The sequence below is a fragment of the Amphiprion ocellaris genome, chromosome 23 (assembly GCF_022539595.1).
Source record: "Amphiprion ocellaris isolate individual 3 ecotype Okinawa chromosome 23, ASM2253959v1, whole genome shotgun sequence".
NCBI classification, from domain to species: Eukaryota; Metazoa; Chordata; class Actinopteri; family Pomacentridae; genus Amphiprion; species Amphiprion ocellaris.
Genome location: NC_072788.1, coordinates 12,292,777 through 12,305,429, shown reverse-complemented (window position 1 = coordinate 12,305,429; position 12,653 = coordinate 12,292,777). Strand labels below are relative to the sequence as shown.

Below are 12,653 nucleotides of genomic sequence, written 5' to 3'. Positions count from 1 at the left end.
TCTTATAAACTCTCCTGGAAAACTTTGAAATAGAAGCTTTGACTTCCAAAAGCTGATGGAGGCTCTAAAAGTCTTTAGTCTGTTCAGAAACAGTTTTTTAGCTGAGAAACTCAAACATAAACAAACTCTGTCCGTCCACACTCAACCACAATAACCACGTTACACTAACCAAGAAAATGTGACTGTAATTACTATTATTATGTAATTATAAATACTGTGGGTTTGGTGGGTGTCACTTTATGAGAAGTTACAGCAACATAAGACAGTAAAATATAAAACATATCGTCTGATCTGACTTATATTCATCCAGGGAGGAAAAAAAGAATTTTTCTGACATCTGTAAATGTTTGCAAAGCCTCCTATCTAATATAATGTCAATATACAGCTTATCCTGCCTGGCTGTCCATGCATTTGAGAGATCGTGCATCACTAGTAACATTCCAGTGACAATGAAATAAAACTGATTACGTTCCATAAACAGTGCTTACTACAGTGCGGTATTTCCACTTTTACTTCTTCCACTGCTGCCTTCTGGTCCACGTAACAACAAACTCACCATCTTTGTCCGTGTTGCTGAGAGCGACGGCGGTCGAGTCTCCATTGATAACATCCAGGAAGAAGTCAGCAGGGTTGTTGTGGGGCTCACAGGTGTATCCTGGGAAATAGAGTTTCCCAGCAGAGTTACAAATGCCCCCTTTCCATCATGTTGCATCATATTGAGCTCAGCTTCTTACCGATGTCTGAGAAATACTCCAGTGCTCTCTGTGCAGGGCCGTGGTAAACCTGATCATTTTAATTACAGAGAAAACAAAAGTAATATTAACATCGTGTATTTCCAGAAGTTACTTGACTGTGAAGAGTCTATGAACCACAATTCAGTAAGAAACAGTATGTTAAAAGGCAGCAGGTGTGAGTGACCTGTTTGCCGCTGACTAGCAGGGTGAGGCTGTCGAACAGGCGGTAGATGCTGTATCGAGGCTGGTGGATGGAGAGGATGATGGTGCGACCATGGTTCGCCATTCTGCACATATGCAAACAAACCAACATGGAATTAACTTAAAACTTTGAAGGTCCCATATTGTCCACTTTTAGAAAATTCACAAGTTGAACATGTTCCCAGAAGGTGTCTTTCAGTTTTTCAGTTCAAAGCACCACAAAAATGATTGATTTCACAATGACCGTTTAACTCCTGGATTTAATCCTTTTTTAACGTTTCAATGTATGGAGCTTTTAAATGCAGCTGAGATGCTGCTGTGCCCCCTTCAGGAAGAAAATTCTCTCTGCATCTGTGACTTTGTGTTCACCTCTTGAGCAGCAGCAGCACAGAGTTGGCTGTGCTGGCGTCGAGGCCGGTGGTGGGTTCGTCCAGGAAAAGGACGGGCGGGTCGATGATCAGCTCCATGCCGATGTTTGTCCTCTTCCTCTCACCGCCGGAGATTCCACGAATCAGCTGAGTGCCCACCTGCACAAAAACACACATACTTCAATACTTTTATTAGTTCTTTAGTTTGCTTTACTCCATGTGTCTGTTTTCTTCCCTCGTTACATCTCCTTTTATTTTCTGTTTTTGTCTTTTCTCACTTCTTTTAACTCACTCTTTGTGCCTTTTTTACTGCTCTATTGTAGTTGCTTTTTTTCTGTATTTTTTGTCTCACCACTATTTTTTTTTGTGTTCTTTGCTTTCATGATTTCATGTTTTCCTTGACATGTTTTGTTCCTGTTTCTTTAAATGTTTTTTTTTATCACTCATGTTCATTGTTTTTAGTCCATATTCTTGTTCTGTCATTTTCTTTTGTGTCATTTATAAAATACTTGATCACAAAAATGAAAAAGTTATTTTCAAAGATTGAGCAGGTTTTACAAGTTGTACCACAAAAATAGAAATATTGTTACATAGTGTGAACAGAGTTCTGGAGTTTCAAAATGGTTCAATATATTTTTGTTAACGTGACCTTAAAGATGAGACTTCACATGATGGTTTTATTGTTATTATTCCTTCTTCCTCCCTCCTCACCCTGGAGTTGGCCACTCGGCCCAGTCCCAGCTCCTGGATCAGTCTGTCGACCTTCTGCTTCTTCTCCTCTTGACTGATGGATGACGGGAGACGCAGCGCCGCAGAGAAGGTGAAGTTTTCTCTCACGGTCAGAGTTCCCATCACCACGTCGTCCTGCAGACAGAAAACAAGCATTTTTACTTCATTTTCTGCTGATATGACTGATGTAACACTACAACAGATTTGGTCTCAGAGGCTCTTTCCAGGAAACTCTGCTGAATCAAAGGCACTCTGAAACACAAGTCTGCATTCCTGCCTGTTTTACCCACCTGCACCACGTATCCAGACAAACATTTGAAGTTTGGAGGCTGAGGAGCTCCATCAATCAGAACCTCCCCTGAAAGACCTGCAGGGTCCTTCCTGGCAGCCAAAACATCCAAGAAACTGAAAGAAAAGCAAAACAAGGCTGGCTCAGACTAGAGGTAGGTACTGAACCATGGCTTTAATGATGTCCCAGGGATAAATTTACTCTGAAGCAGGACAGATTTAGTGATTTGGAGGCTGCAGAAAAGGTCTGTTTAACTGAATTTAGGTGTTAGGGCTAGAAGAAGTGTTTTCTTAACTAAAACTATTAATATCACACTGTAAGAAAACTGTCAATTAAGAACAGAATTGAGATTAATTAGTTTTTTCATGGAAAGTAAATGAGAATTGTGTGTTTTGATTTTCAACTTGTATGTCTTTTGCTCTCTGGATCAATGTTGGAGCTGAAATGTCGAAAAGTTTTCCTCAAATTATCCTCTTCTGCACTGGTTTAACGGTTGCCTGAAGAATTAGCACCACTAGCTGTTGACCTCACATAACACAACAGATGGAAAACAACACTAGAGTTTTGTGCTGCAATTTTCTGGAAATTTACGTGAAAATCTGTGCTAAATTTGAACCTGACAAATGCTTGGAGAGCTCTTTGTTCTCAACAACACTCACGATGATTTGCCGCTTCCCGTCGCTCCCATGATGGCGTTCAGACCCGGCTTCATGATCCCACTGAAACAGAGAAAAAACGCATTAAAGATGTAAATGATGTTCACATGAATGAAGTTTTTATTCAGTTCGGACGAGGGCTTTCCTTTTACAGTGTATCAAACTATGAAATAACACAAGTGGGAAAATAGCGTTCTCCTTTCTTAACAGACTATAATCCAAACATTTTTTTAATGTGATCAGTAGTTCTGCTTTCTGTGACGCATCTAATCTTGTTAATCCAACCTAATTGAGAGAATTCAATTCATTCAGCAGAAGATAATTATCAACATAGTGTCCCTGAGTTACAAGTTCTTCCTTCTATTTCTGCATTTTTTCCAACTAAGCAGCACTCTTTAACCCTCTGAACTCCAAAAGCTGCTGTTGGGTTTGAAAGACGTTACCTTCTTTAAAAATGGCTAAAATTAAATCATTTATCAGAGTCAGAAACAATAAAGACAGAAATAATTGTGGGATTTTTTGAAATGCGTTCTGTTGGGAATCTTAACCAAATCTCAGCTTACACTTGTGATTTCACTCATTATTTTACTATCACTATTCTAAATCGCCAAAAATAAAGAAGAAAAATTGTTTCCTCTCATGAGATTATAGTTGGGGCTGCTCGGGATCACCTGAGCCGACTGCCGGGGGATTCCCATGATGCACTGGGCTCCTCTACTCTACTCTCTCTATATATACTGTTATATATCACTATTATATATCACTAACTCTGTGTTTCCCCCGAGGTCCTCTGCTTGTTCTCTTCATGGATGGGTCTGGATCTGGAGCTCCACGTCTCTGATCTCCAAAGTTTTTAACAGTAGAATTAGAGGCCAAAGCAATGAGATGTGTATCACCACCCCCCTCATCCCCAGTCTCACCCAAACGGTCGATGCAGATGGCCGCCTTCCCTGAGCCTGGTTATGTCGGAGGCTTTTTTCCCCTCCCTATTCTAGGGCTTTTTTCATTCCTTCCCACCGTCGCTCGCAGGGGATCCAAAGGCAAGTTTGGATTGCTTGATTTTCTGCTTTCTATTTATAATTCATAGCATCTGTACCTTACTATGCTAAGCACTGAGATGACGTGTTGTGAATTTGCGCTATGCAAATAAAACTGAATTGAATTGATTTCCGCTGCAAATGTCCTGATGTGAAACGCTAAAATCTCCATAGTTAACCCTTTGATGCACAAAATGGGTCAAAAGTGACCAAACTCCAATGGAAAATGGGTTAAACAAATGATTAAGTGAAGCCAATAACCTGTCTGAGGTAAATTAGAGAATGCACTGTTCACAGTGATGATGATGTTCTCCAGATCTTGGATAAATACAAGTTAATAATGAACCTACTGATATTCTAGCTCAAAAACGTTCATCATGTCTTCTTACTAATGAAGGGGTTTTAAGTTCCTTTGTTCAGAACAAAAGAACTTAAAGCTCCTGCTACTGATATGTTATGTTGCACTGAAATGGATCACGCTTTTAACTGAATTTTTTTACTGCTGGTTTCTTGGGGCACCTTAGGTGGAATATTAAGTTCAAAAGAGACTTTTATGAATTCTCTCTTAAGTCATTCTCGATAGGTTTAAGTCATTGTGAACATATCTTAAGTCATTATAAAGAAGTTTTGAGTCACTTCGGACATTTCTCAATCATTTTGGAGTCATTTTTAACATGTTTTGAGTCATTTTGAACACATTGTAAGTCATTTTAGATAAATGTGGGTAATTTTTTTACGCATTTTGAGCTATTTTGGACAAGTTTTGCATTTTGTACAGAGCAGTGTGAAAAAGCTTTGTAGAGTTTGTAAAAATGCTATTAGTTTAATACTTGTGTCCTAATGCACAGAAGACATTTCTGAGTTCTCTCTGCTTCTTCATGGTTGTGCTGTTTCCATAGAGGTGCAGGACTTTATATTGTAGTGGAAAATGAGCCCACAGTGAGTCAAAATGAAACGGGAGCAAAACACAGTCAGGAAACAGGAAGCGATAGCAAGAGGAAGAAAAAAATATTTAATATTTTGCATTATTTCATCTTATTAGATGCAAATATTTTCATATTTTCTGACTGCGATGGTTACTGGAGGCATCTTTATTCTAATTCCACTATTATTCAGATTATTAATACAATATTTGTGCTTCTGGAAAGACTAAACAAACAAGAAATAAAGTGTCAATTCATGAGCTTTGAGAGGTGCTTACTTTTTCTGCATTTACTGGTTTTTACTAAAATAACGCAGCAGTTTCAGTTCTGAGTTTCTTAGAGGTAAATGCAGTGACTACAAGTGACCTGTCAACTTATTTTTGTGGAACAGAAACTGCTTTTTCCTCAGTTTCAGCCAGTTGTAAATGCAGTGACAGTTTGGGCGGTTGTTTTGCAACAGTTTGAGTCATGTATTAGCGTTTTTGCGGAAAAACAGAGGAAGTCCAAAGTCTGTCAGGTCATTTACTCAGCAAATGTGACACGCTGCTGTCATGAAGCTGCAGTGTTTGTCCTTCTGTTTGATTCTGTCTTTGCTTTCTGTCAGTCCTTCCTTTATTTTCACTTTCTTTGCATGTCTTTAAACATTATGAACCAAAAGCCGTGTCTAGGTGTTTTTTGCTCCTGTCACATTTTTCCTCACTTTTTTGTCCACATTGTGATACGTAGAGAGAATTCAGAAATGTCTTCTGTGCAGTAACATACGCCAACATTATAATGCCATAAATTGTTTTTAAAAAATCGAATTTTATAATTATTTATCTCAGACGAATTGAAAAAATTTTAATCCTAGAACATCTGTCTTTTTTTGCCATAAATCACAAAAATGTAAAAACGAAAGGGGATTTCTGTGATCATGCACTAACGTTAAAAAATTTCGGGTCACCCAAGCAATTTAATGTTTTCCATGAAAACTCACACTTTTATTCATGTGCTAACATAACTGCACAAGGGTTTCCTAATCATCAGTTAGTCTTTCAGCACCATTAACTAACACAATGTAGCATTAGAACACAGGAGTGATGGTTGCTGGAAATGTTCCTCTGTACCTCTATGGAGATATTCTAGTAAAAATCAGCTGTTTCCAGCTACAATAGTCATTTACCACATTAACAATGTCTAGACTGGATTTCTGATTAATTTAATGTTATCTTCATTGAAAAAAGTGCTTTTCTTTCAAAAATAAGGACATTTCTAAGTGACCCCAAATTTCTGAACGGTAGTGTATATGTTACAAAAATTGAAAAAAAGGTGAAATCAACGTGTACAACATTTACACTAGGATTAGTGCCCACAGGTGTTACTAATACTGGGAAAAAATGCTGTCTTTACATGATATAATGTTCTTTAATATTTACATTTCGACAGCCTCTACTAACTCTTTCCCGCTACTCTGCACATCAGCTGTAGAAAGCTGTTTCACCATGCTGAATGTATCTCCCAACAACTTGCTCCTCTGCATATTGTTTGAGCCATACTGCGCTTATTTTATTAGTTCTGTGTGTTTTGTTTAAATTCAATCTCTTCTCCTCCCTGAAAAGTCCCTGAATGCTGTGACCGTGACACAGCAGTGAGTCATGGCTTCTCTGTAGTGCAGAGAAGCCCCAATTTATTTTTTAATTTTTTGTAGAATCTGGTGCAAACAGTAATTTTTGGCACTTTTTAAAGTGAGTTATGTGGAATAAAGGGATTTTGATGAAATATCAAAAATTTGAAGCGTAGATTTACTCATTTCCTCTTCTTCATTAGTTTAAGGACTGTCGGAAAGTTGGAAATCTGGCGATTCTTGCTGTTTTTACAGTTTCTGTTTCTGATAAATGTTTTGTGATAAATAGTTAAATGGTTGTTCTCTACCTCTGATGTTCAAGAGTAGAGTGAAATGGAGGTTTCACGGTGAGATTCTGATAAAACCGAGGGGGATAACTTCCCGCTATGAAACGTCTGTCAGGTCATTAGTCAGCAGATCTCTGTTTAGCAAGTTTGAATCATCTTGTGGTTGGACTCAGGAAGATGACTTCCTCAGTTAGTCAGGTCATTGATTCAGCAGAAAACATGACACTGCAGCTTATTTTCAGCGATGAAAACATGACGCTACAGCTTTGTTTCAACTCCTCCATGATAGAAGCTTTTCCTTCTGTCTTTCCACATCTGTTCTTCTCAGTTCTTGTCATCTTTTTACATTTTTCTTATCATGTCGTCCTTTTTTCTCCACTACATGATTTTCATGTCTTTTCTTTCACATCTATTTTTTTCCATTCTTTCATGTCTTTTCTCTCCCATTACCATTCCAGTCTTTCTGTTTTGTCTTCCTTTCTCTCTGTCCTTCATATTTCTCCATCTTTTTCCCTCTTTCTTCTTTTTCTCAGTATGCCTTTATTTCTTCCCCATCTTTCTGTCATCGGATCATTTCTTCTTTCGTTTTTTCTTTTCCCAGTTCTAATTGTCTCTTGGTATGATGGTGTAAAAATTGTCAAATTGCACATTTCATATTTGGGGACAATGAATCAGCTTTGAAAAACAATCACCATGTCAAACATTGTGCTCATTTTAAAGTAAAATGTGGAAATCTACATGTTATTTAGAGGCTCAGTAAGCCCCACCATCTCATATTTAATCCTCAAACCAAATGTTTAACATCCAGCCTACTATGACTCCTCGAAATTGGACTTTTTAAGTTCACTAGAAAAGCAGAATAAAGCCTCCTTATTGGCATCATATTGGCACAAAGGAATAATATAAGCAGTAAAATGTGGAATCTGCATCTCATACAGTTTAGTCATCATTCCGCAATAAAACAACCTGTCTGTGACCTTCACTGACTATAAACTTTTATCCAAATGCAGTTTTATCCAAATGTTTGAGTAACAACTGGATGCAGAAAAGCTGTATGCACAATAAATGATAGTTAAGCACATTATAAAAAACTGTCAGGACATGATGCAGGCTTCATTCTCACACGAACAGATAAACTGTCCCTACATTCAAGTTTGTCAATGATTACACATGCTGAACAATAAAATACCAGAGATACCAGTCACTGTAAACCGAAACACATGCTGCACTTTGGCCGACTGCAGTTTTCATAACATACATACATAATAAAGGACTTTGATGTGTTTCATAAGAGAGTAGAATAAAAGACTTTGTTTGGTGTCACGTGCTGGTGTTTGAGATGCACAGTAAAAGATAGAGTTCTGACAGCAACGGAAATGAGTGTTGACTTTTTTTCTTTTCACAATAGCTGACTTTACAGCTTGTTGATTTGTCAGATTCAAACACTACAGCCAGACTCGCCAGAAAAAAAAATCTTTAAATCATCTGCATTTCCTTATTACCCTCTAAAATGCCAAAATGACACTATTTATGAGAAACAAACAACAATGTTGAACTTGTTGATTTGAGGGTTTTCCATTTTTGTAAAATAAATGCTCACAGATATTACACCTTAATTTTATGATTTATGGAATTATAACTGTGTCATTCTGCAAAAGAAATTGCTTTGAGTTCAATGGTTTAACAAAGTAAAAGTCGAAAATCAATTTCGGCAAGAATGTAACATGACTACTTTGTGATAATTTTAGATTAGGATTAATAAATGGCAGTAAACAGCTTTGCAGCTGGTATTTGGTGAAGAAATTTTGACCTCATGAGTGCACTTCATGAAAAGTTAGAAAACCATATTATTACAGTTGATACTGACAAGGACATGAATATCTTTGGTAATTTCATTGCAATGATTAAAACTGTGCAAGTGTAAAATCAGAGGGTCACCAAAGTTGCAAAGATTCATTCTCTGGGTTCCACAACTGTCTAGAGCACATTTTGTCCTAATTCATCGTTGACAGATTTCAGTTTGGACCACAACGGTGGACCAGTGCCAACATATCCATCTGTAGAAGCTTCTTCATCTTCAGGTTGCTAGAATCCAAGAATTTTTCTGTGAATTAAACACTCTGAACTTTCTCACTAAACCAAAACATACTGAGGCAGTTGAGCATCCTGCTGCTGTGCCTGTTTGTTAGTTTAAGCCCACAGTCATTGTCTTCTGTATGTGCAGAAGGAGTCTGAGATTCTCGACAAAGCAAACTTCCTTCCTTTGCCTCCAAACATGTGGGAATGTTTGATCCAAGGGGGCCTTGATCGCGTCACGTTTGCCTGCCAGGTGGGCTGCTGTCGGCACGTAGACACACAGTCGCACAATAACTGCACACGAGGTAGATCGTGCAGCGTCGGTTTACCAAACTCAGAGCTCGGGGCCTGGATAACGCTGTAGTGTCTTTTTGTTAAGGGAGCGGAGGTTTCTGGACAATTAAAAATGATGAGATTCTGCGTAAAATGCAGTTTAGGTCAATGGTATTGCCAGTATGCAAAATGAAGAAAATCTGAGCAAATCTGTTGCATTGAGACTAACTTTGGTGAACTCTGAGATGCAGATGTGCACCTCTGGCCAACTACAGAAAAGGTGACGCTGAGAAAGAAGGGTTTAAAAAGCTTTATGGCTGCACCTGAGTGGCACTTAAACCTGGGCCATAAAACAATAACCATATCGAAGTAAAAACATGTTTGCTAGTTTCATTTATATGTAATTTTAGATGGAAGTTTGGTTGCATAAACAAACGCCAAGCAGGTCCCACCCTGCCTCATAATGGCAGATCATATCCCTCATAATGGAGCATGGCCTAAAGTTATGCATACTTTAGTGTGTGGTACGGATTCACCAGGGCATTCTGAACTCGTCTGGCTTTCAGCATTAAAATACAGTTTCTCACTGGTTATCAATGTTTAGTGGAGCACCGAGCCATAGTGTTAGACAGCGTTGTACTCACTTGAGGTCGATGAGGATGTCTTTGGTCGTCCCCTTCTTCGGGCAAAAGAAGCTTCCGCCCTGCTTCACCTTGTAGTGAATATTGTGGAAGCTGACGGTGGCACCGCGTCGACTCGAGTCTGCAGGCTGAGAAACAGTTAATTCACCTCAAAACCAGGATCACACAGGCATATTTCCAACATTTGTAATGCTAGTATCTAGAGAGAAAGGTACCTGGTGTTTGGAGGCGCCATTCATGCCAGTCTCCATCGTCACGTTGCTGTTCGATGTTGTTCACCCTCTTTCCTCCTGAATGCAGAACCCTGAAGGAACATTTTATACCAACATGAACTATGAGTCATTCGTGGTTCTCTGGTCATGACGTTTTTGTTGCTTTTTAAGTGAAATTTAATGAGTGCACATAGTTAATTTATAGTTAATGTTTAAATGGCAAGCGTAGAACAAATTGATCTTGATGAAACTGTACGCTTTGGATTTGTTTGTGTTTCTTGATGGAGCTGAAAGTCACACTGATTAGTTTAAGGACCCTCAGAAAGTTTACAATCTGGAGATAAATTGTGTAATTTTGGCAATTTTTTTTTTAAAAGATAGTATGCCTTTCAAACTCCCAAGCAGGGTTAAGGAATTAACTGCAATTACCTGAAACGTCAGCGAGCTGCAACTACAAATAAGAAGCCTGAATAAAAAACAAATATAGTAAATAATATCAGATCTGGTAGCTAAAAGGCTGAATCTTAATATTTTGCCAAACCAGAGCCAGATGAAACCAGTTTTTTGGGGTTTGGAGTCCAATAAATTGGGTAATAAATTCCTATTCCTCTAAAACATCTGAGGGCTGGATCTTTTTAATGGCTTTTCCACAACTAAAAACAGTACAGTTGACTTGTTCCCTCAGCTGTAGGATTTCTAAATAAGCTCTAGGCTTGTGTCCCTGCACTGTAGGCTACATATATGGTCACTATAACTCACCTGATGACATTTATTATTTATATCTATGTTTCTATGTATTGTATTTTATTTTATTGTATTGTATTGACTGCTGTTGCAAATCAAATTACCCACATTTGGACAATAAACACTTTCTAATCTAATACTAATCTAATCTAACCATTGACTTGGTGTAAAAGTTGGATATCGCTAGTGTGAAGTGTCCTATTAGTTTGTGACTACTGTTTTGAGGTTTGGAATATGGCTGTTTCCCTCTTGGTCTTTGAAACCCGATGTGACAAGAACCAGAGAACATACAGTGCCGTCCAAAAGCATTTTCTCCCTTACAGAAATCTTTTATTTTTGCATATTTCTCAGACTGAAATGTTCCAGATCATCAAAATAATATTTATATTTATTGAATATTATACAGAGATAACCCACAAAACATAAAATGGTGATTTTTAAAGAACTATTGAAAGCCTATACTACCCCTGTAAAAAAGTAATTGCCCCTTTGAACCTAATTAGTGCAGTCAAATGTTTGTTACAGCTTGTTATCAGTCTTTTACATCACCATGGAGGAATTCTGACCCACTCTTCTGTGCAGAATAGTTTTAATTCGGCTACATAAGTTGGTTTTTGATCTGTCCTTTAAAGGTCTTGCCACAGCATCTCAATTAGGTTCAAGACTTTGACTCGACCACTCCAAAACCTTAATCTTGTTCTTTTTAAGCCACTCAGAGGTGGACTTGCTCGTGTGTTTTGGGCCATTGTCATGCTGCATAAACCATTTGTGTTGAGCTTTTGGTCATGAACTGATGGGTGGATATTCTCCAGGAGGATTTTTTGATAGAGAGCAGAATTCATGGCTCCATGAATTATGACAATGGAATGTAGTAATAGCTTTGCATCCGATATAACGGGACCCATGTCTTCCAAAAAGTTCCACCTTTGACTCGTCAGTCTACAGGATGTTATCCCAAAAGTCTTGATGATCATCCAGCAATTTTTGTTTGCTAATGCCAGACGAACCATTATGGTCATTTTGATGAGTAGTGGTTTGCACTTTGCAACTCTCCCATGGGTGCCATTTTCACACAGTGTCTTCCGTATTGTGGAATCATGTAGACTGACCTTAACTGAGGCCAATGCGGCCTGCAGTTCTTCTGAAGTTAGTCTGGGTTCTTTTGTGACCACCTTAATGAGATGTCAATGTCCATTTTCTCATAGACTTCTATACAATTCTTTAGCCGCCCAAGTTAGCATGTTCAGCTAATGAGATTACTAGCCTGCATAGTAACCAAGCCAATTGCTTTCACAGACTAAGGGCTTCTTATTGATTAATCACATTATTTTGACCATCAATGTAAAAACTGCGCTATCTATCAGCACCCAATTGTTTGTCTGTGCCTCAAATAAACATTGCAAAAGTGACTTCTGTAACCCTTTGATGTAGTTTGTTTTGGTTCACGCACAAAACTACTTGATTTAATTTCAGGAAAGCTCACTCACGTGGGTAGAACCGTCAAAACACAATCAAGGCACTTTTGTTGACGCACATCACAACATTTGAACAAATAACCAACGCTTGTGTATCTGCCAGCAAGAGTTTTAAGCTTTGACTAGTTGCTTACAAATTAGCTGATGTGCAAACAGAGGCTCCATTTGCTGAAAATCACATTAAAATGCTGTATCTGCACAATCAGCAGGACTCACCAGGCTGCAGTGCTGCTGATCACGAAACTGAAGCCAAGTCTGTAAGACTCAGAAGCAGCTAATGCTCATTTCCCCTTTTCTGCTACACAAGAAATCCTGTTCAGTAAAAATTAAAGCTCTAAAGTGTCTCTACTTACTCCTAATGTAGATTAATCTCAACCAGAGCAAGATCAATACTGAACAAACACC

General features: G+C 38.3%; 1 protein-coding gene across 4 annotated transcripts in view; it reads right to left on the bottom strand.

The window, feature by feature from the left end:
- Positions 1 to 12,653, bottom strand: part of LOC111566005 (broad substrate specificity ATP-binding cassette transporter ABCG2-like) — a 28,280-nt gene that overhangs the window by 12,839 nt on the left and 2,788 nt on the right. For 3 of the 4 annotated variants that reach the window (XM_055007707.1, XM_023266355.3, XM_023266358.3), the window contains 9 exons: positions 10,033 to 10,121; positions 9,821 to 9,945; positions 2,981 to 3,040; positions 2,323 to 2,437; positions 2,015 to 2,167; positions 1,305 to 1,462; positions 919 to 1,021; positions 735 to 783; positions 557 to 655 (listed from right to left, as the gene is read on the bottom strand). In XM_055007707.1, the coding sequence (XP_054863682.1) occupies positions 557 to 655; positions 735 to 783; positions 919 to 1,021; positions 1,305 to 1,462; positions 2,015 to 2,167; positions 2,323 to 2,437; positions 2,981 to 3,040; positions 9,821 to 9,945; positions 10,033 to 10,068 (898 nt within the window). In that variant the 5' untranslated portion in view covers positions 10,069 to 10,121. Of the gene's footprint in view, positions 1 to 556; positions 656 to 734; positions 784 to 918; positions 1,022 to 1,304; positions 1,463 to 2,014; positions 2,168 to 2,322; positions 2,438 to 2,980; positions 3,041 to 9,820; positions 9,946 to 10,032; positions 10,122 to 12,464; positions 12,522 to 12,653 lie in introns of those variants that run through there. The other variant, XM_055007708.1, reaches the window with a different exon arrangement.